This window comes from Prionailurus bengalensis, chromosome E1 (assembly GCF_016509475.1).
Source record: "Prionailurus bengalensis isolate Pbe53 chromosome E1, Fcat_Pben_1.1_paternal_pri, whole genome shotgun sequence".
In the NCBI taxonomy this organism is placed as follows: domain Eukaryota; kingdom Metazoa; phylum Chordata; class Mammalia; order Carnivora; family Felidae; genus Prionailurus; species Prionailurus bengalensis.
The window spans coordinates 40,455,696-40,476,834 of record NC_057347.1 but is presented as its reverse complement, the minus strand read 5'-3'; the positions used below and the strand labels follow the sequence as shown (position 1 = coordinate 40,476,834).

Here is a 21,139-nt window from a genome sequence, read left to right as displayed (position 1 = left end):
GATTACAGGTTATTGTCTGGCGGAGACAGGACGCTGAGGGGGTGGGGGGCTAGCGCTGGGACTGGGCTTGGAATGCCAGACTGGATCCAGCTGTGGGGTTGGCTGCCTTCTCTCCCCCATTCCGCCCCCTCCCAGCCACCAGGTGCTCAGGTGAGTAGAGAGCTGGCCCTTAGTCAGGAAGAGGAGGGGGAGGAGGGAGCAAATGGAGAGACAGAGACTGAGGTGTAGGGAAGGGTATGGGCAGGGGAGGGGTGTCAGAAGTTCTAGCTGATCAGATGACCATGCCCCACCCCACCTGGCATTGCCCAGGGAGCAGGTCCAATGGTCCAGGTACTGGACTAAGAGGGGCAAGCCACCTGCGCTCCCTTCCCCCACCTCCATGGCCAATGCTCTGGGATGAAATCGGGCCTCAGTTTCCCCTTCAGCAAAAGGAGGCCAATGTAAGGGGACGGTGGGGAGAGGATGAGTGAGGCTGGACAGGAGAATGGGGGCTCCTGTAGCAGCAAGCCCTGAGTCAAGGCTTCAAAGTCCAGCAAGAACTTTCTGGCAGGCTGAGAAGTGGCTGGCAGAATCTCCTTTCTGGAGGTCTGTATGGGCAGGGTCAACTCTGTCCCTTGTCCCCGCATTTGCCCCATATCCCACCGTGGGGGCAGGAAGTGTCCTGTGCCTTCCACCCTGGTCAGGATGGGAGAAACTAGGGAACAGGCAGCTCCTTCCAGGCAAAGGGAGAAAGGGCCCTGCACCCACTGCTTTCCAGCGGCAACAGGAGTCCCTCCCTCCGCCCTCCCCTCCTGTCCCTCACATCCCCACCCCTTCCCTCTGTCACTCTCTGGCTGGTTTCATTTGCTCCTCAGACGGCGCGCTCTGCGGTGCCTCTGCCTCCGAAGGCAGAAAATGCTCTTGGGTGAGTGCTGAGGATGCCGGAGCGTGGGGAGGGGGCTCAGACAAGGGTGGGTCTCTCCTCTATCTGCCCTGTCCTCTTCCTGCTACTGCTGGCCCCCAAAAGTTGGCTGTCGAAAGATTCTGGGAGCCAGTTGACTCTTGGTACCTTTTCCCAGGTCCAGGGCTGGGCCGGGGCGGGGGGGGGGGGGCATTCTGGCTGGGAACAAAGGCAGGGGTGGGGGTGGCGGGCAGGGCCAGCTAGGAAACTGGAGGTGTTCCCTGCAGGAGGGAGGTGAGCGACACTTTGGGGCAGATGCATGTTCAGGAAGCCTGTGCCAGAGGTTCCTTGTATCAAATCATACCTTCTGCTGCCTCCAAGGGGCTGCCAGGAGCCTCCAAGGAGGGTTGTGTGTGTGCTGGGGGTGGGGAGGGGTGTTGAAAAGAGAGTTATTAATTCAGCAGAGAGAGAGAAGTGGACAGAGAGACAGGCAGAAATCTGAGTGGCTCCTAACTGAGGTCCAGCCACCGTGCTGGGGTCACTGTGCTGCCCCCCACCTTTATCTATGGCACACTGAGGGAGACAGCCCTTATGTTTTAAGGGGTATTTTGGGGAACCCCTTCCATGGGGGCAAGGGCTGGAGGCTGTGGGGCTGGGGCAGAGCTCTTGTGACTGGCCTTGGGGTCTTCCTCCAGCCTGGGGAGAGGGGAAAGTCTGGAACATCAACACGTCCCATCCCAGGTGCTGGGTGACCCAGAAGTGGCTGGGGGCTCTAGAGAATGTGGCTGGGGTGGGAATCCTAAGCCTACAGGGGAGTGGGCAGGCAGGAGATGTTGGATCAACCCTCCCTCCCCTCCCCCCACCTTCCCTGCCTTTGACTCTCTCTCCCTCCCGTTTTCTTCACAGAGTTTTTGGTTTCATCTATGATAGGAAGGGTAGCTTCACTATTTGAGGGGGGGTGTGTGTGTGTGCGCGTGCATGCGTGCGTGCGTGCGTGCGTGCGTGTGTGTGTATGTACCGCCTCAGGGAGGACCCTCTCATCTGCCCCTATGAATTGTGGTGAGGTGAGAGAGAGAGAATCTGAGTTTGGCTACATGAGCTTGTGTCCATGTCTGATGCATTTAATTTTGTAAGGGAGGGTGTGCGCCAGGCACCTACTACCTCTGGGTAAATGTGTCTGTATATGGATCTTCGTATATACGTATCTCTTTGTAACGATACCTGCCGCTGCCTGCCTGTGGTTTCGTAGTATGTGCATATCCCTTAGTAGGGGTCTGGGTGTCCTCGTATGTCTGTCTCTCTGGGTATATGCGGTCTGACTGTGTCTTTGTTGATCTTGCCTGTCTGTGTGTACGTGCATGCTTGTGCGTGGCCTCTGGGTCTGCCTTTGCCCCCAGCCAGCATGGGTATCTGGCTATCTCTGCCTGGTACCACCTCTGTACGGGCACACCTCAGTGTGCCAAGATGGACTCATCACGAGGAGATGTGTGTAAGTGTGTGCGTGGTGTTTGTGCCTATTGCCATCTCTGTGGGTGCCCACGGATCTCAGGGTGTGAGTCCCTGTGCTCTTCTGTGTATCTTTCCAAGTGATGGCGAAACAGCAGGATGTGGTTTGCCCAGATCTTCTCCCTTGGGTGGCAGCCAGAGTGATGTTATTTCATAAGACACCTGCTCTGTGCCCCTGCCTCGGCCTCAGGTGGACCCCCAGGGGTGGCCTCTTCTCTGCCACTCTGTTTGTATTTGACCAGAGCAATAACCCACCCTCTTGAGGCAGCCGTCCAATGAGCCGTGGGTCCCAGCCGTGGACCTCTGGCTAGGGTTGGGAGGAGAGGGGCTTAGCGAGGGTGTTCTGCTGCAAAAGACCATCACAGAAGACCTCCCCTCCCCCTCGCACACACATATCTGACCCTATCGTGGGTGCCAGGCTGTGTGGTGCTATCCTGGGGCAGGCTTGGGGTCTGCAGTGTCTCCCTTCATTTGAGCGTACCCACAGCCAGGCGGTCACATGTGTGTGCATGTGACATGACTCATGCATCATCCCAGCGGCCCTGGGGGCCAGGGTTCACTGTGAATGTCAGGAGCAGACGGTGGGTGGCACAGAAGAGCAATGTGGGAAGGGTGCTGGGGGAGTACCCAGACGCCACCGGAGAGGTCCTGACCTCAAATCAACGTGTGTCCTAGGCCTTGTGTGGGAGAAAAGTGTACCCAGTTGGGAGGAGGGGCTGGAAGGCATTTCTGGGTGACTGTGTTGACTGGAGGGAGAGACTAAATCACCAAGTGCCCTGGCACCCCTTCTTCAAATGGCCTCCACACCTAGTTCCTTTGTTCCTCAGACCCATTCCTGTCCTGCCCTTTCCTCCTCACCCAGCCATAATTCCCACTTCACAGATGAGGAAACAGGCTCATAGACTAAGTGTACAGCCCAAGGCCTCAGAGTTCAATGTCTCTGGAACTCCAGTGCAGGCCTCTGGACTGCAGGTCTGGGAGGGATGGTCTGCCACAATTCCACATTCCTCCACCTTCTCCTCCCCTCCCCTGGGAACCCACATAGGGGTGAGGGGCTTCTGTGCGTCTGAGAATTCTAGGAAGAGGCCCCTCCTCTCTCCACCAGCCCTCCCCTTCTGGCATCCCCATTACAAATAACTCATTAGATTAAAGATTGAGCTCCCGGCTCCAGGCTCCAACACCTCCGGAGGTTCCCCACGAGGCCTGAAGGTCAAAATCCCCAGTATTCACTGCAGAGCCTTCCAGCCGCCGGCACCTCCCCCTCCCCTCCACACCTCCACTCTGCCGTGACTTCGTGAACCTGCCCCGCACTTTCAGCTTGGGCCAGGCCCACCCACTGCCTGGGATGCCCCTGTCCTGGTGAAACTTCACTTTTCCTGCAGTGAAACCTAATAGACTCTCCCCCGCAGACCTACGGCTTTCCACGCGCTCCTGTGTGATCCCAAAGCATTTTGCTGGTGCCTCCCTAGCGCCCTGTTTGGCTCTCGCCTGTGAGCTCCTCTAAGAACTGACCGGTGCACGTGATGAATGAATGACTCTGTCCCTCCCGCTGGCGGGACACCTTTCCTGAGGTCTCGCCTCCGTCGCTCCGGCTGCAGCGCCCGCAGCGGAGGAGGTCGAGCGCGCGCTGGGCGACAGCCGGGGCAGGTGAGCCCCGGGGCGCCGCCACCCGGCCCGCCACCCCGGCCCTCGCCGGCTGCTGGCGCCTCTTCGCCCCGGTTACCGCTAGTGGCTGCTGTCGCTCAGTGGAGCCCAAGGAGACCGCGGCCAGAGCGTCCACCGCGCAAGATGGTGGCTCCCGAGTCTCCGTGAGTGTGTGCGGCGGGCACGGTGGCCGGGCCGGGCGGGGCGCCCCCTCCAGGAGCTTCGCGGCAGGGGGTGGGAGACGGGTGGGGGCCCTGCGGGCGGGGCAGCGGGGGGGGGGGGGGCTGCAGGGGGGGGAGGGGAACTCCCCCACCACGCGCCCCCCAGAGGAAGTTCCCCAGCCCTCCGTGTCCGGCCCAGGGCGAGCAGAGAGCCCCTACCTCGCCTGTCCTCCGCCTTGAGCGTGGACCTTCCTAGGGGCTCCCGAAGGGAAGGGGCCCAGAGGGGACTAGGGAGGAGGTTGGGGACTGCCATCCTGGGGCCAGGTGAGCACCGTGTTTGAGGCTGACCTGCCAGGGTGGAATGGGGACCGCAGAACAACCCACAGTCACCCCAGGGGCCCCACAAGTTGTGCCAGCTCACGTCCAGGTGGCCAGGGCGTGGAGAGAGAGGTGTGAGGGACCTGGGTCTGACAGGTGCACACCTCTGGTCAGCTTTGGTCATATAGTCACATTTGATTTACACTCCACCCCATCCAGCCTGGTTCCTTCAGGTTGAGGTAGGGAGGGGAATGCCAATGCTTTGGCTGGGTTGCTCTCGAGCAGCACCGTCCAGTAGAACTTTCTGGGATGAAGTAAATGTTGTCTGTCCGGGCCATTTAATACGATAGCCAGTAGCCACGTGTGGCTATTGAGAACTTGCAATGTGGCTAGTGAGACTGAGGAATTGAATTCTAAAATGTTTATCTAATTCTGATGAACAGCCACATGTGACTATTGCTACCATATCTGACAGAGCAGTTTCGGAATCCATCTTCCCATGCTTCCTCCCTACCAATCTTTTGTTCCTTTATCAAAAACATCCCAGGTCCCCTAGTAACTTTATCCCTCTGCAGAATGGGACAGGATAGCCAGTTTCTAGGTATATGGAAGGGACTTGACAAACTTTGGAAGAGTACCACCTTGGACTTGCACCTCTTCCCCATCCTAAGATTCCCTTGGGTGGTAGGCTGGATAGGGTCACACAGAATCATGGGATCTTAGGAGGAAGAGAGGTCAAAGGCAGCTGTTTTAGCCACCCAAGAGGTACCCAAGGCTTCACTCCATTGTTCTCTCTGCCCCAAAGCTGGTGCTTCCTTACTCATTCACTCCCGAAATTTTGTGGAGCACCTACTGGGTGCCAGGCAGTGCTCCCTTCTCTGGGGTCCAGATGTGAACAAGTTGGTTACGTTTCCTGCCCGCAGGAAGCCTGCTTTCTTGAGAGAGAGGGAGACAGAGAGTGGGGGTGGGGAGAGGATGCCAAGCAACAGAAATGCAGAGAAAATAAGCAGATTTGTAAACTGTGGGGAGTACAATAGAGGAAACAAACAGGAAGCAGCAACAGAAAAGAAGGGGACCTCCTGGGAAGGGATAGAGAAGTCTCCTGGGAAGAGGCAACAACTAAACTAAGACCAGAGAGGAAGTGAAACAGGCAAAGTATTGAGAAGGGAGGATAGAAACATTCTGGAAGAAGGTACAGCATGTGCAAAGGCCCTGGGGATGGGAACCTGGCACTCTGGAGGAACTGAGGGATGTAGCTGGAAGGGAAGAGAGGCACAAGTGGCCACCAGAGAGGTCAGCAATGCCTGGACATTTGGCAGACCTCGAAAGGGATCCTGGCATTGGCCTCAGAGAGCAAGAGGTCATAGAGGGTTTTAGGCAGTATGTTTTAAAAAGCCCCCTCCAGCTGGTATAGGTCCAGATGGCTCAGAGAGGGTTAAGAGTGGGTGGAAACCCAGAGTGCCGTCAGGAAATGACTGCTGTAGTCCAGGCAGGAGATGCAGGTGCCCTGGATGAGGCTGGTGGCAGCGGAGAGAAGAGACAAGTGAGAAGCTGATTGTGGAGATGGAAGTGACAGCACCTGTGGATAGACTGGGTCCAGGATGTGGAAGAGAGCAGGGGCTGAAGGGGCAGGTTTCTGGCCACAGCACCCGGGTAGGAGAGCAGGTATTTCCTGAGCTGGGCTGACTGGGAGAGGAGCATATTTGTAGGGACAGATCGACAATTCCATCTAGACGAGCCAGGAACGTGGTTTGATGGAGAGGTATGGAGCCCAGAGGAATGGCTCAGGCTAGGCTTGTTTATTTCAGGGTGACTGGCAGGGATGGTTCTGAACTTTTTGGACGGTTTTAGGTTAGGAAGAGGAGGAGGAAGTGTCATCAGAGGTGGAGGAGTGCTGATGGGGGAAAGGAAACCCAGGGGACATAGAGTCTTGGAAGCCAAGAGAAAAGCATGTTTCAAAGAGGGTAGGGTGAGCAGTCTAGGGGGAGAGAACTGATGAATTTCACCACACGTAGCAACAGAGAGCACCTTCCCTTGCACTGAACAGGCTACCCCTGGGATTCTGATCATCTGCCCTTGTACTTACCCATTAAATGCTAGGATCCATTGCAGGGTGCTGGGTATATCTGGAGGACAAGACAGTTACCGCTTTCTTGGAGCCCAGAATCATCTAACCCATAGCCTCAGACACATGAGGTTCTTTCATAGGGCCCAAGTAAATCCTTTTAGTCTTTTAAACAACAAACTTGTGCTGAAAGGCATCTGGATGCCCAGCCGTGCATGCCCAGGGACTTAAGAATCCCAAACTGAACAAATGTGATCTTAGCCTTCTGGGAACCAAGTGCAGAGATACACAGAGAGTCCCTGAGTTTACCATATTGTATCACCAAGACCCATGCGCAGAGAATTATGGGAAGCTACAGGATAGGCACCAGCCCCGCCTGGGGGCTGGGGGCAGGGGAGGGCAGGGTGGCAGAGGGGATGCAGAACTGCTCTCCAGGAATGAATGGAGATTAGCCAGGGAATGGGGAGGGATAGGAAACTCCAGGCACAGAGGATGGAGGCAGGAGCAGAGTAACAGCTGGGTGTGTGGGGGGAATGGTAAGCCTTTGGAGCTGCTGGCCGAGCAGACGGGAGCGGCGGGAGGCTGGGGAGGGCCCCGCTGGCTCATGGTGAGGTGTGTAGACTCAGGCAACCATTTAGGATGCCACTGAAGAGGTGGAAGCGAGAGAGGGATCTGTGTCTGAGCTCACTCTCTGGCTGCTGGGCAAGGGACGAATCTGGGGGCATGCCTGCAGAGGTGGAGGCAGATGTATCATCCAGGTGTCACCGGAGTCTCAGCATGGCCTTTGGGGTCAGGAGGACTTAGATTCTTGTTTGTTTGTTTGTTTGTTTGTTTGTTTGTTTGTTTTAGAGTTACTTTATTATTTTTTTAATTTCATTTTTTATTTTTTAAAATGTACATCCAAATTAGCATCTAGTGCAACAGTGATTTCAGGAGTAGACTCCTTAGTGCCCCTGACCCATTTAGCCCATCCCCCCTCCCGCCACCCCTCCAGTAACCCTCAGTTTGTTCTCCATATTTATGAGTCTCTTCTGTTTTGCCCCCCTCCCTGTTTTTATAAGGAGGGCTTAGATTCTAACTCTGCCTCAGCCTTACTCTAACTTACTGCTCGTGGAACCCTGGGCAAATCACCTGAAGTCCCCAGCCTCGGTTTCCTCCTCTTCAAAATGAGGATGATACCACCCTCAGAGTACTTGCAAGAGGAATCTTGGCTTTCTCATGGAGTCACTGTAAAGTCCTTAGCACAAGGCCTGATGAAGTTCACATCTGACAAATGGTAGTTACTGCTGTTGTTATTAGTAGGCGTGGAGAGGTGGGGACAGGGTCGAAGGACAGTTAGGAAGTTGGCTGCTTTTGGCCGCTGGCTGGACGTGGCCTTCTGGTCCTGAACGGCTCACCTGTCATCGTGCCTGGGGCGGTGGAAGCATGAGCGAGGTACAGGCAAGCAGCTAGCTCCTTTGGTCTGGGGTCTGGCCCCCACTTCTGGGCTTCCCTTCCCAGAACCCCACTATCAGGGAGTGTGTGTAAGTGTGAGTGCGCCCATGTGAACGTTCAGGGAAGGGAGGTCCAGTGAAAACAAAGGACATTCCTTGGTGCTGTGACTCCGGGAGCTCAGCTTTGTGCTAACTTCCTTCTGATGAAATAAGCGATGGTGGACTGGAGAGACTGGCCATCCTCTTGAGTGAGGAGTCAAGGTCTGAGTTTGAGTCCTGGCTCAGTCACGAATTATTCATGGGCCCTGAGAACCGCTGTCACCTGGACTCAGTGCCCTCACCTATAAAATGTGGTTGCATAGATGATGCCAATCTTTTCAGAGCTGAGTTCTGACATGTTCCAGCAGTCAAAGTTAGCCAGTGCCTTGTCCTGGATGGAGGGAGACCCTCAGAGTGGGCTGGGGACCCCCAAACCTCCCCCACTTTGGATAACATTCTATGGCCCTTTGCATGACCCCACCCATTCCCAATAGCCCTTCCCCATTAGGTGCAGTCCACCCGTCAGCTGGGGAGTGCTCTGTGGGCAGCATGAACCCACCGCGGACCCCCTAACGCCTCTCCCTTGTCTCTTTCATCTCCAGTCTCCCACCGGCAGAGCGGGAATAACCGTTCCCAGCTAAGTTAGATGGATGGTCCCCATTAGCCTGGCGCGCTGCTCCCCTCCTCCCCCCACAATTTCCATTGTCAAGGGAGGTGCTGCCGTGTGTGTGGGGAGCCCGGGGGACCAGAGCATTTGGGTGGGGTCGGGGGTGCCCTGCCCCTTGAGCAGGAATGGTACCCCCGGGGAAGAAACCAGCCGGAGAGGCCTCCAACTCCAACAAAAAATGCAAGCGTTACTTTAATGAGCACTGGAAAGAGGAGTTCCCCTGGCTGGACTTCGACTACGAGCGGAAGCTGATGTTTTGTCTCGAGTGCCGCCAGGCCCTGGTGCGGAACAAGCACGGCAAAGCCGAGAACGCCTTCACCGTGGGCACCGACAACTTCCAGCGCCACGCCCTGCTGCGCCACGTGACCTCCGGGGCTCACCGCCAGGCTCTGGCTGTCAACCGGGGCCAGCCCACTTTTGAGGGCCAAGCCGAGGGAGGAGGGGCCTACCCAGACCTGGCCACCACCCCCACCCCCACGGGCGTCAAGGTGGAGGTGGACCCGGCCAAAGTGGCGGTGCTGACCACGGTGTACTGCATGGCCAAGGAGGACGTGCCCGATGACCGCTGCTCTGCCCTGCTTGAGCTGCAGAGGTTCAACCTGTGCCAGGCGCTGCTGGGCACGGAGCATGGCGATTACTACAGCCCCAGGAGGGTGAGGGACATGCAGGTGGGTGGCAGCCAGAGGTGTGGGGGAGGGCTCGAGGAGGGAGGACATGGAGCTGTCTGGGCACAGCGCCAGCATGCCAGGCCCCCGGGCAACAGCCAGAACGCTTCATTCATACCTTCACCCAGCAGAACCTTTCACTGAGGCGTATCATGTGCCAGGCCCTAGGCCAGCTGCTGGGGGCACAGCTTGGAAGAGGCCAGACCAGGCCCTGTCCTCAGGGGCACAGAGGTTTTCCCTCGCTGTCTAGGCCAGAGGTTGCAAGCCTGGAGCCTCGATCGGCCCACAGATACATTTTGTTGATTTTCACAGTGCTTTTGGAAAACCTGAGTTAATTTCCAAGTTAAAAAAAAGAAAGAAAGAAAAAGTGAGAGATTACACATAAAATTGTGGATTTGTGACTTCTGAAAAGCTAGGTCCCTATGCTCTCAGGGCATGAAGAGCAGAGCCGGGGCTTCTCCATTCCCTTTGGTGTATCCCTGGCCCACTTCAAGCCCAGTACCGCCCATGTGGCCCCAGGGGGCATGCAAGTTGCAGCTCTGTCCTAGGTACCAGTTGTGTGAGTCCTAGGGGCTGGGGTGAGGGTGGGAGAGTTCGATCTCATCCTACAGAGTGATCGATGACAGACAGACAAACGGAGCACACAGTTGGGGTTCTATGTAACTGGGAGGGAACATGACTATCAGTTAATCCCTGAGCAGCGGAGTGGAGGGAGACTCCCAGGAATAAGGCGGACTAGGGCAATGCCATAAAAGCACACATAAAATGCTATAGAATCTTGATGGTTCCTAAAGCATTTTTATACTTACAAGCACAGCAACATTTGTAATTGCTGACAACCCTTTTTTTTTTTAATTATTCATTTTTGAGAGAGAGAGAGAGAGAGCATGAGCAGGGGAGGGGCGGAGAGAGTGGGAGACACAGAATCTGGAGCAGGCTCCAGGCTCTGAGCTATCAGCACAGAACCTGACGCAGGGCTCGAACTGGCAAACCAGGAGATCATGGCCTGAGCCAAAGTCAGATGCCTAACTGACTGAGCCACCCAGGCGCCCCAACTGATAGCAACCTTTTAAGAGCTTAGAGGCAGGCAGTGGCCTGATTTCAGAGCTGAGGAAACTGAGGCTCAGAGAGGTGAAATAACTTGCCCAAGATCACACAGCCAGTAAGATGCAAAGCTAGGATTGGTCTGTCTGCCCCCAAGGTCTGTGCCCTTTCTTTCCCCAGTAGTGCTGCCTCCCCTTTGCAGGAGGAGCCTAACTCTGTCCCTTCCTTTCTCTCCCTGGCTGTCCCAGGTGGCCATTGCCAGTGTCTTGCACACAGAGGCCTGCCAGCGCCTGAAGGCATCCCCATATGTGGGGCTGGTGTTGGACGAGACCAGGGACTGGCCCGAGTCCCACAGTCTGGCCTTGTTTGCCACTTCGGTGTCCCCCTGTGATGGCCAGCCTGCTACCACCTTCCTGGGCAGTGTGGAGCTACAGGAGGGTGAGGCCACCGCTGGCCAACTCCTGGACATCCTGCAGGCCTTCGGCGTGTCTGCACCCAAGCTGGCCTGGCTCAGCTCGAGCCTCCCCAGTGACCGCCTTGGGCGTGTGGGCCCACAACTCCGGGCCGCCTGCCCGCTGCTCACCGAACTACACTGCCTCCCTGGCCGGACAGATCCCGAGCCCCCTGCCTACCTAAGCGAATATGAAAGTGTGCTGGATGCCCTATTCCGCCTCCATGGTGGCCCCAGTTCTCACATGGTCCCTGAGCTGCGGGCAGCACTGGACCTTGCAGCTATTGACTTGGCAGGACCGCGGCCAGTGCCCTGGGCCTCCTTGCTGCCTATCGTGGAAGCAGTGGCTGAGGCTTGGCCTTGCCTGGTGCCCACACTGGAGGCCTCTGCTCCAGCCTCCCCTACAGCCAGGGCACTGGCCCTCGCCCTGCGCCAGTTCACCTTCGTGGCCTTCACCCACCTGCTGCTGGACACTCTGCCATCCATGCAGAAGCTCACCCTTGTCCTGCAGCCTGAAGAGCCGGACTTGGCCTTGTTGCAACCCCTGGTGATGGCAGCTGCAGCCTCCCTCCAAGCCCTGCGCAGCTCGGGTGGGGCGCGCCTCCAGGGCTTCCTGCAGGAGTTGGCGTCCTCCAGCTCTGACTTGGGCGGTGGGCGCTGCACCTACCGCGGCGTGGAGCTGGTCGGCTACTCCGAGGCTGCGGTGCGGGGCTTGCAGCGGCTGCGGGGGGCCTTCCTAGACTCCATGCGGCGGGGACTGCGGGACTCCTACCCCGGGCCCTCGCTGGACGCCGTGGCCGCCTTCGCGGCGATCTTCGACTCGCGCGGCTACCCGCAGGCCCCCGAGGAGCTGGGCGCGCACGGCGAGGGGGCACTGCGGGTGCTGCTGCGCGCCTTCGCCCCCGCCGTGGTGCGCCAGAGGGCGCTGGGCGACTTCGCGCTCTTCAAGCGCGTGGTGTGCAGCCTCGGGCGGCTGGGCCCGCGGGCCTTGTGCGCCAAGCTGGCCTGCGAGCGCTCCGAGCTGCACGAGCTCTTCCCGGACTTCGCCGCCCTTGCCGCCCTGGCTTTGGCGCTGCCCGCGGGCGCCGGCCTCCTGGACAAGGTGGGCCGCAGCCGGGAGCTGCGGTGGTGGGGGCAGAGCGGGGCAGGGGAAGGCCGGGGCGGCCCGGCGGTGAAGATCGCCGTGGATGGGCCCCCGCTGCACGAGTTTGACTTTGCACTCGCCGTGGAGTTCTTGGAGAGTGGGTGGGCGGAGGGGCTCCTGGGGTCACAGCTCACGTGAGGGCGGCCCCCTTCCCTCCGCCCAGACAGCCTGGGGCCCTGAGCACTCTAGGGGCCAAGACAGACTCTAGGTGACCGTGCTGCACCCAAGCTGACCCCCTAACTGTGGCCTTCCAACCACCTGCCCCGTGCTTCCTCTGCTCCACGCTGAGTACTAACCCAACCTCGTGGGCTGTGGAGGAAGGGCTGTGTCGAGGGGGTCCTGGGCGAGCCCACGGAGATGCTGGGTTTGGGGACACCCTCAGTATCACTCCTGCCCTTGCCAGAGTTTGGGGAGGAGTAGCTCACCATTTTCCCTCTGGACCCAGCCCAGGTTTGGGCCATAGAAAAGCTGAGGAGTCTTGGTTGGAGGGAGAAAGGAAGACTGGGTCTGAGGGATTGAGGGAAAGGGGAATGGGTCCTTGGCTGTTAGCTCCCTGCCTGGCAGCATCTCTTCTCTTCAGATAGGACTAGACGGCAGATGACTTCCTTGGTGTCGACACAGCACAGCACCCTCTCTGTGCACAAGCTACCAGTTCAAGGGAGGTGGGGGTGGTGCCCTACCTTCCCACCCACTGGTAGGCTGCCTATATGTGGCTGTGTATATAGATATACACATCTACAAATGTAAAATCTATCCTATCTTGCATATCGTTAACACACAAAATATCGAAAAGGACTTCTTCCGGCTTTGCAATGACAGAGTCCAGAAAAGTTTCAACGGACTGCATTTATTTCTAATGTTTTTCTTCCTCAAAGTCTGGTTGCTCCCCAAAGTTCTGAGCCTTCCCCCGCCCTTGCCTCAGACCTTTAAGACCAAAGACTGTAAAACCACAGGGCTGGAAGGGCCAACTCTGAGGACCAGCCTCGGGCCACACCCAGGAGCTGGAGGGCTTTTTGCCTCCCGGGAGAAGGAGTTGGGGCCTCGCCAGAGCTGGGGGGGGAGGGGGGGGAGGACACATCCCTTCAGATTCCAATGGGTTTCCCATCCCCTCTGTCAGCCTTGCTGTGACTGTGTGGGCATTAGTGAGAGGGGTTTGGGTTTAACTTGCAATAAACTGGAAACCCAGTGCATCTCGCAGTCTCCATGGTGCTGTGTGTGTGTCAGGACTCCTCTGGCCTGGGATTCATGGGGTACTTCTGCTACCTCTATAGGGGATGGGAGGGGCATCCTCCTGGACTGGGAACCACAAACTGTGGGCTTCTGCTCCCCCGGTTGTGGAGAGGAGAGGCACAGAAATGGGCGGTAATTGCCCTGGGCTTAGCCAGTGCTACTTTGTGAAGAGGGAGACAGGAGTTTCTGCCCCAGCTCCACACCCGAGAAGCCCATCAGCCTCTTTTTCCGGCTGTGGAGGTAGATGTGAGCCCCATGGCTCCCCATTTCAGACCCTGCCCTTCTTCCTCCTGCAGCAGGCCCGGCCTCCAGCGCCCCCAGCCCCCTGCTGGCCTCCCTGCCCCTGCCTGCCAGGCCTCTGCAGCCCCCGCTGGACTTCAAGCACTTGCTCGCCTTCCACTTCAATGGCGCCACCCCGCTCAGTCTCACCCCCAACTTCAGCACGGTACGGGCTGGGCTGGCGGGTGGGGGCATGCGGCCAAGCTTGGGGTGGGCAGGGAAGGTGGGCTCAGAGGGGCTGGCTCTCAGAAGCTGGGTATAAGTAGAAACGACATCCCCAAGAGTGACTAGGTGCCCCCCAAACAGGGACCCCTGGCCCAGCTTTTCCTTAGGCCAGGGAATGAGGATGGTTCCAGTAACACCTGCTGGGCCTGTCGTCTGTAGGTTATACTTGAATTTTTGTATAGGGACATCTATGGGTGATCTGTGTACGTCTGTGTGCATTTGGGGTATGCCCTTCTATTTTAGTCTATGTGTCTGTGGGTCTTTGTGTGTTCCTTGTGGTTGTGAATGTGTGTGTGTGTGTGTGTGTGTGAGTGTGTGTGTTTGTAAACATCTCTTTGTGCCTGTGTCCTTGTATGTAATTAATGTGTATGCCTGTGTATCTGAGAGATATTTTTGTGTCTTTGTGTCAACTCTGTATGGGTTTGATGTGTGTGACCTCTGAGCGTGTGTGTGTTTGTGTGGTTTGGGTGATTGTGTGTCTATGCACGCGTGCCATCCGTATGCATGTGAGTGTGTATCTTTCTGCATGGCTCTGTGATTTGTAACTGCCTGTAGGCTTATGTGCTATGTGTGTGTATACCAGTCTGTGTATTTCCATGTGTGCATGTGTGTGAATGAAAGTGTAGGGAGCATGAATTTTACTTCACTCCATGAGTGATAAGGAGTAACTCCCTGCTTTCTTTAATTCTGGAAAATCAAATGTAATCATCAAGGAGCCCACCCTACCTGACAAGATGGTGGGAAATTCAGTCTCAGTCACTCTTTGGAGCCCCTTTCCAACCTCCAAGGTCACACAGAGATCTGAAGGAGCCTGAGTCCTTTGGGGAGGGTCCCCTGTTCTTCAGTCCCCTCTGTCACTTGCTGACACACTCACTGTTCATGCACACAGTCCCTTGGGAGTGGGTAAAGCTTCTGTCGCCCTCCTCGCTGGGGGCCCTGCTGGCCATTCTCCTGTCCTCTGCCTGCCCCCCAGCCCTCGGTGCTGTTAGGTGAGGGTTAGAACCTCTTTCTGTTCTCAGGAAAGTTTCTGAAGGCATGCTTTTTTCTCAAAGCCTCTGTTCTCTTCTCTCAGGAAGGTTGAGAAAGTTCCTCTTGATAAGCAAGCCGAGACCACTTCTGCTGTTGGTCCAACAAGCCAGGCCCTGAGAAAAGGGAACAGGAAGTCTTGGTTTGATAGAAGAGAAAAAAAAAATAGTTAAAATAAGGAAAAGGGAAAAAGAAACCACACAAATTAATGTTCCAAAGAAATGATCCTGCTGCTCAGGGAACCTTCTGGCCTCCATGTGCTGCTGCCTGTCCTTTCCCGGCCCCTCACCTGCCCCAGCCCTGCTCTCACTCCCCTTCTCAGGCCCTGTGACAGTGGCAGAGCTGATGAGATCAGCCTTCTCTGTCCCAGCCCATGGGCCCAGCGCAAAGCTGGGTTGTGGGACAGGATTTCCCACAGAAGACCCTTTGTCCCTTCCCTGCTTCTCCCTGCCTCTAACTCTGTCCCAATAGTTGTGATTCTTGTGAATGAGGAAAACAACAACAACAACAAACCAGAGACCAGAGGGGCTGCAAGAGATGCCAAGGTGATCACCAGGACATGGTTCTGTTTCTCCCGATCATGGAGGCCACCCTGGCCATCCCACTGCCTCCAAGCAGAAACCCGGGGAAGAGATTGTTTGTGTGTCTCCTATCTACAAGGATGGGGAAGTTCTTCCTACGGCCTGATTCCTGCCCTCCTCAATAGTCTCTAGTTTTTGGCATTTTGCACTGCCCCCTCCCCCCACCAAGCCGACCCCAGAGTTATTGTGCCCTCCCACCCCCTTCACAGATGGACCCAATCCAGAAAGCTGTCATCAGCCACACGTTTGGGGTCCCCTCCCCTCTGAAGAAGAAGCTCTTCATTTCCTGTAACATCTGTCACCTGAGGTTCAACTCAGCGGTGAGAGGGAGTAGTGGAAACAGATTGGGGAGGAGGCTGGGCAGGGAGGGGGCTGGACAGTGGCTTCCGGGGTCTTTCCTGGAGGAATAAGGCCGGCAAAGGGACTGGGGTCCATATTTTCTGTCCCTGGGTGCAGAAGAGGCACTCCTGGTCCTTTACCCATCCCACCCTCTCCTCTCCCCAAATTCCTCTGCCTCTTCCCTCCCTCTCTAGTGGTCCTGGGACTCCATTTCCCTCCCGCTTCTCTCCTGTGTCCTGGATCCTTCTGCAAGAGAGAAGACTGACCTTTCCTGCTCTGGGTCCCAAGGGACACCATCAGCTCCTAGTCTGGAGCTGAGTTCTTAAAGCATCTGACAGTTAACGTGTTGAACGTTTTCATGCCCATCATCTTAATTAGTTCTCATGACACCTTGTTAGATGGATAGAGGCCCTGTTATCATCCCCACTTTTCAGATGAGGAAAATGAGCCTCAGAGACGTTAAGTGACTTGTCTGAGGTCACACAGCTGGTGAGTAGCAGAGCTGAGATTTGAGCCCAGGCCTGGCTGACCCCAAGGCCCACATACTTTCCACCACAGCCTGCCCCTAGATAGTGGAGAAGCCTCATTCTGGCCTCCCAGGGAAGATTTACCTTCTATCTGGACAACTGTGGGGCTTGGAGAGATCTGCTCTGGTGAAAGGGTCTAGGGAGGGGCCATGGGGGCCTGTCTTTCCTATACTTGGGAGCAACAAGCAGGGACCCCTAGGTGAAGGGGGGAGGACACAAACAGGCCAGATTCAGGGGTTTCCTCCAGGCTTTCAGGTTATATGAACCTTATAAGAGATGGACAGAAAGACCTCGCTTTGAGGGAAGGACCATGTCTTCTCCATGCTGGGCTCCTGGCACAGAGCCTGGCAAAGAGCGAATGCTCAACAACTATTTGCTGAAAAACTGAACAAAGAGATGAATGTTCTGGGGTGCACATACCCGAAGCATGAGGACTGCTCTATTTTTTCCATTTGTGCATTTTTGAACCTGGTAACTAACATCGTTGAGCACGTGCTGTATGTACTAGGCCCCTGTCATTCATGTTCTCTTTTTAATTCTCACAACCCTTCAAGGTCAGTATTGTCATCACAAAGTTTACAAGTCAGCAAAATGAGGCTCAGAGAAGTGAGGCGATTTGCCCAGGGATGCACAGCTCATCAAGTGGCTGAGACAGAATTTGAAGCCAGAGGCTGCTTGCCTGGAGGTTCATGTATGAGAATGAGTTCTGTAAACCTCAAGGCCACACAAATGCTGTGATGACAAGGATTCACCTCTTGTCTGCCCAGAGCCCTGTCCCCTCTGACCTGCCCCCTGCCCCTCGCCAGCTCATGGATGGGGCATGTGGACTCAGCAAAAAATGGTGACCCCGAGTCCTCCCCTCCCCAGAACCAAGCTGAAGCACATTACAAAGGCCACAAACATGCCAGAAAACTCAAGGCTGTCGAAGCCGCCAAGAGCAAGCAGAGGCCACAAACCCTGGCCCGGGATGGGGTGCTGGTGTCCCCCACCCTGACTCCAGCCAGTGGATCCCCTGGAGAGCCGCACAGCAAAGGTCAGTCCTGAACTCTTCTCCCCTCTCCCCAATCCAAATCTGGTTTCTGGCGAGGGGTTGGGAGATTTCTGCATATTATTATTACGTTTAAAACGTTTATTCATTTTTTTGAGACACACGTGCGCGCGCACGCACACGCACGCGCACACACACACACACACACACACACACAGAGTTGAGTGGGGGAGGGGCAGAAAGAGAAGGAGACACAGAACCTGAAGCAGGCTTCAGGCTCTGAGCTGTCAGCACAGAGCCCGATGTGGGGCTCGAAGTCACGAACTGTGAGATCATGGCCTGAGCCGAAGTCGAACACTTAACTGACTGAGCCACCCAGGCGCCCCTGCATATTGTTACTATTTTTGCGTGTGTTGGGGTATTCCATACATACAGAAAAAGGCACACATCACAAGTGTTGAGCTCGATGAATTTTCCCAGTCTGAATATACCAAGATCAAGAAACAAGCACCCAGAAGCCCTCCTTGGTCCCCTCCGGGTGACCACCTTGTTGTAGTAGCTTCCTAGGCTACCATAATCAATGACTGCAAACTCGGTGGCTCAAGTCAGAAGTTTGAAATCCAAGTGTTGATGGGGTTGATTCCTTCATGGGGGCTCAGATGGAGAGTCTGTCCCGTGCCTGTCTTCTAGTTTCTGGCACTTGCTGCCAAGCCGTGGCGTTTCTTGGTTTGTAGATGCATCCCTCCAATCTCTGCCTGTGTCTTCACATCACGTTCTCCCCGTGTCTCTGTGTCTCCGTGTGGTCTTCTTATAAGGACACCAGTCATTGGATTGGGGCACACCCCAGTCCACTGTGATCTCATCTTAACTACTTAACATCTGCACAGACCCTGGTTCCAAAGATCACATTCTGGGGTTTCATGCAGATGTGAATTTTGGGGTGATGCTAATCAACCACTTGAATTCAACCACCCTCCCCCAGGTGATCCTGACTTTTCTTGCCACCGATCCGTTGCACCTGGTTTTGGTGAATCCTGTCGCATGGAACTTTTGTGCCTGGCCTCTTCCATGCTGTTGCATACAGCTGTGGTTTGCCATTTTTATTGCTGTGTAGTGTTCCATTTAATGACCGTACAACGCTGTCTTTTTTTTTTTTTTTAAGTTTTTTTGTTTTGAGGGGAGCCTGGCTGGCTCAGTCAGTTAAGCGTCTGACTGCGGCTCAGGCCACGATCTCAAGGTTCATGGGTTCGAGCCCTGCATTGGGCTTTGTGCTGACAGCTCAGAGCCTGGAGCCTGCTTCGGACTCTGTCTGCCTCTCTCTCTGCCCCTCCCCCCCTCATGCTCTGTCTCTCTCTCTCTTTCAAAAATAAACATTAAAGAAATTTTATTTTATTTTTTTTTAACGTTTATTTATTTTTGAGACAGAGAGAGACAGAGCACGAATGGGGGAAGGTCAGAGAGAGAGGGAGACACAGAATCCGAAACAGGCTCCAGGCTCCGAGCAGTCAGCACAGAGCCCGACACAGGGCTTGAACTCCTGGACTGTGAGATCGTGACCTGAGCCGAAGTCGGACGCTTAACCGACTGAGCCACCCAGGCGCCCCTAAAGAAATTTTAAAAATATATATTTTTGTTTTTAAAGTAATCTCCATACCCAGCATGGGACTTGAACTCACAACCCCGAGATCAAGAGTCGCCTGCTCTACTGACTGAGCCAGTCAGGTTCCCCTCTCTTTTTTTGGTTAAATCTATTCTCCTGTTGATGGATTTTTGGACAGTTTCCAGTTTTATGCTATTGCGAATAGTGCTCTATGAATATAACAGCACATCTTATTGGCAACTTCCGCTTATTTAACAGTTAGCAAAGAACTGTAAAGTATCGGGGCTGTGAGGTCTATCTGAGACCACTCTGTCCAACTCTACATTTTCAGATGGGGAAGCTGAGGCCTAAAGAGGCCCAAGTCTGCCCAGTGAGTTGGTGGGAGAATGGAGTCTGGAACCCACTGCTGGTCATCCCGACACCAGGGATGCTTCCACTCTGCCATGCCACCCCCAACATGTCACTACTTAAAATCATGGCCTCCAGATGATTCTAACCCGATGCGTTCGATCTCCCCAGCCGTTCCTGCAGCCCCACCCCCTGGCCCCCAACTCCAGCCACCGCTGACTCTGGACCCCACGCCGAGGGAGCCGGCTCACTCAGATCTCTTGGATGCTGCCTCCTCTTCCTCTTCTTCCTCCTGCCCACCCTGCTCCCCAGAGCCTGGGAGAGAGGCGCCAGGGCCTGAGCCCGCAGTGGCTGCTGTGGGAAACGGTGTGAACGGGGAGGGCAGGAGCGAGAAGGGGCGCCTCTATTGCCCCACGTGCAAGGTGACAGTGAACTCCGCCTCCCAGCTTCAGGCTCACAACACAGGTCAGTGCCGGGCCCCTCTCCCTCCCCCACCACCCTCACCCCCGAGTCCAGGGAGGCGTGGGGCAGGGAGACTCCCTCCACAGCTGCAGGCAGGCTGGAGTTTCTGGGCACTTTGCCCAAGGGCTTCATGACAGAGGTGTTGTGTTCAGCTGTGATTGGGTGGGCATTTGGGGTCCTCCCACTAATGCTTGAGGCGGGAGAATTGGGAAGAGAAGTCTGTGGCAGCAGGAACTGAAGGGTCGCTGGGAGAAGGCAGGAAGGTCCTCCTCCATCTATCTTAGACCCAGAAGGAAAGCACTGAGATAGGAGCAAAGGGAAGCCACAAGGCTCCCCTGCAGGGAGGCTTTCTGGGGAGGCTGGGGGTGGGGGGGACAAGAGAAGCTGGGAGGCCCCGGCGGAGGTGGGGAAGAGAACGCTCAGGTGGCTGGAGGGGAGAGCGTGTGCATGTGGCTTAAGGGGGCAGCCAGCATGACCTGGTTCAGAGGCATCTCCCCTGCCCTGGAGCCCTTCTTGGGTGCTGACAGGCTGGGGCTGTCGTTCCTTCTCTCTCAGGAGCCAAGCACCGGTGGATGGTGGAAGGTCAGCGAGGTGCTCCTCGAAGGGGCCGGGGCCGCCCTGTGCCCCGGGGAGGCGGACACAAGGCCAAGAGAGTGGCAGGGGGCCAGGGCGGCCGACAGGGGCCCAGCCCCCCCTTTCACTGTGCCCTATGTCAGCTCCAGGTCAATTCGGAGACCCAACTCAAGCAGGTGGGAGAAACCAGAGCAGGGCTGAGGGGTGGGACCGGTCCCAGGTGACAGGAGGGAGCCAGGGAGGAAGAAGAGGGAGGCTGGAGGGGCAGTGGGCTCCTGGAGGGGCCAAGGCTGGGTCTCACCTCCCCTTCCCACGGTGATACCCAGTAGGTGTGCGTCTGACGTGTGACTCATGGGTGAGGAAGGGTTAGCTAGTGGAAGATGATAGAGTCATCTAGGGGTCCTTGGGCTTCCTTATCCTGTTGCCAGTTTGTCTGTCTGTCCATTAGCACCTGAGCAGCAGGAGGCACAAAGACCGCCTGGCTGGGAAGCCCCCCAAGCCCTCCAGCCAGCACAGCAAGCTGCAGAAACATGCAGCGCTGGCTGTGAGTATCCTCAAGGTATCTGTCTCCCGGCGACAGGGCTGGGCCCTGGGTCAAGAGGGGAGAGGATGGGCCAGAAGGGCAAGCTGGGGGGGACTGGTGGGGACTGGTGGGGGTGGGGCAGGAAGGAAGCCACCCCCCCTTTAAGGCTGCCTGGGCAGAGAGTTGGGCTGGGGTTTTGGACCATCTTGGGATCTGCCCAGTGGAATTTCCGGGGAGGTGGACCGAGGATAGTAATCTCTGGGTCAAGAGCGAGGAGTGGGCGTGCATCTCCTAGAGACCATCTCTGCCCCCACCCCCCATAGCCTCCTTCCTCTGGGCAGGAAGACAGGTGCTGGAGAAAGCCCTTTGGAATGATGTTTTGGGGGTGGGAAGGGTTTAGGTTTGGAACCCTAAAAGGCAC

At 56.2% G+C, this 21,139-nt stretch overlaps 2 protein-coding genes across 7 annotated transcripts in view; both read left to right on the top strand.

Moving 5' to 3' along the window:
• ZNF385C (zinc finger protein 385C) overlaps positions 1-21,139 on the top strand; it is a 50,673-nt gene that overhangs the window by 28,005 nt on the left and 1,529 nt on the right. For 2 of the 4 annotated variants that reach the window (XM_043584491.1, XM_043584488.1), the window contains exons 3-8: positions 13,544-13,692; positions 15,568-15,678; positions 17,092-17,257; positions 19,332-19,625; positions 20,178-20,371; positions 20,644-20,754. In XM_043584491.1, coding sequence (XP_043440426.1) covers positions 13,544-13,692; positions 15,568-15,678; positions 17,092-17,257; positions 19,332-19,625; positions 20,178-20,371; positions 20,644-20,754 — 1,025 coding nt within the window. The remainder of the gene's footprint in view (positions 1-13,543; positions 13,693-15,567; positions 15,679-17,091; positions 17,258-19,331; positions 19,626-20,177; positions 20,372-20,643; positions 20,755-21,139) is intronic. The other 2 variants (XM_043584490.1, XM_043584489.1) reach the window with 2 other exon arrangements.
• Positions 479-13,207, top strand: CE1H17orf113 (chromosome E1 C17orf113 homolog). Of its 3 annotated transcripts, XM_043584485.1 has the most exons (4): positions 479-904; positions 3,796-4,194; positions 8,649-9,381; positions 10,671-13,207. In XM_043584485.1, exons 3-4 carry the CDS (start codon positions 8,839-8,841, stop codon positions 12,153-12,155), a joined length of 2,028 nt encoding a protein of 675 aa, XP_043440420.1. In that variant the 5' UTR covers positions 479-904; positions 3,796-4,194; positions 8,649-8,838; the 3' UTR covers positions 12,156-13,207. The 3 variants fall into 3 exon arrangements, with proteins under 3 accessions (XP_043440420.1, XP_043440419.1, XP_043440421.1); XM_043584484.1 differs by lacking the exon at positions 479-904 and having other exon boundaries at positions 1,453-4,194; XM_043584486.1 differs by lacking the exons at positions 479-904; positions 3,796-4,194 and having other exon boundaries at positions 7,538-9,381.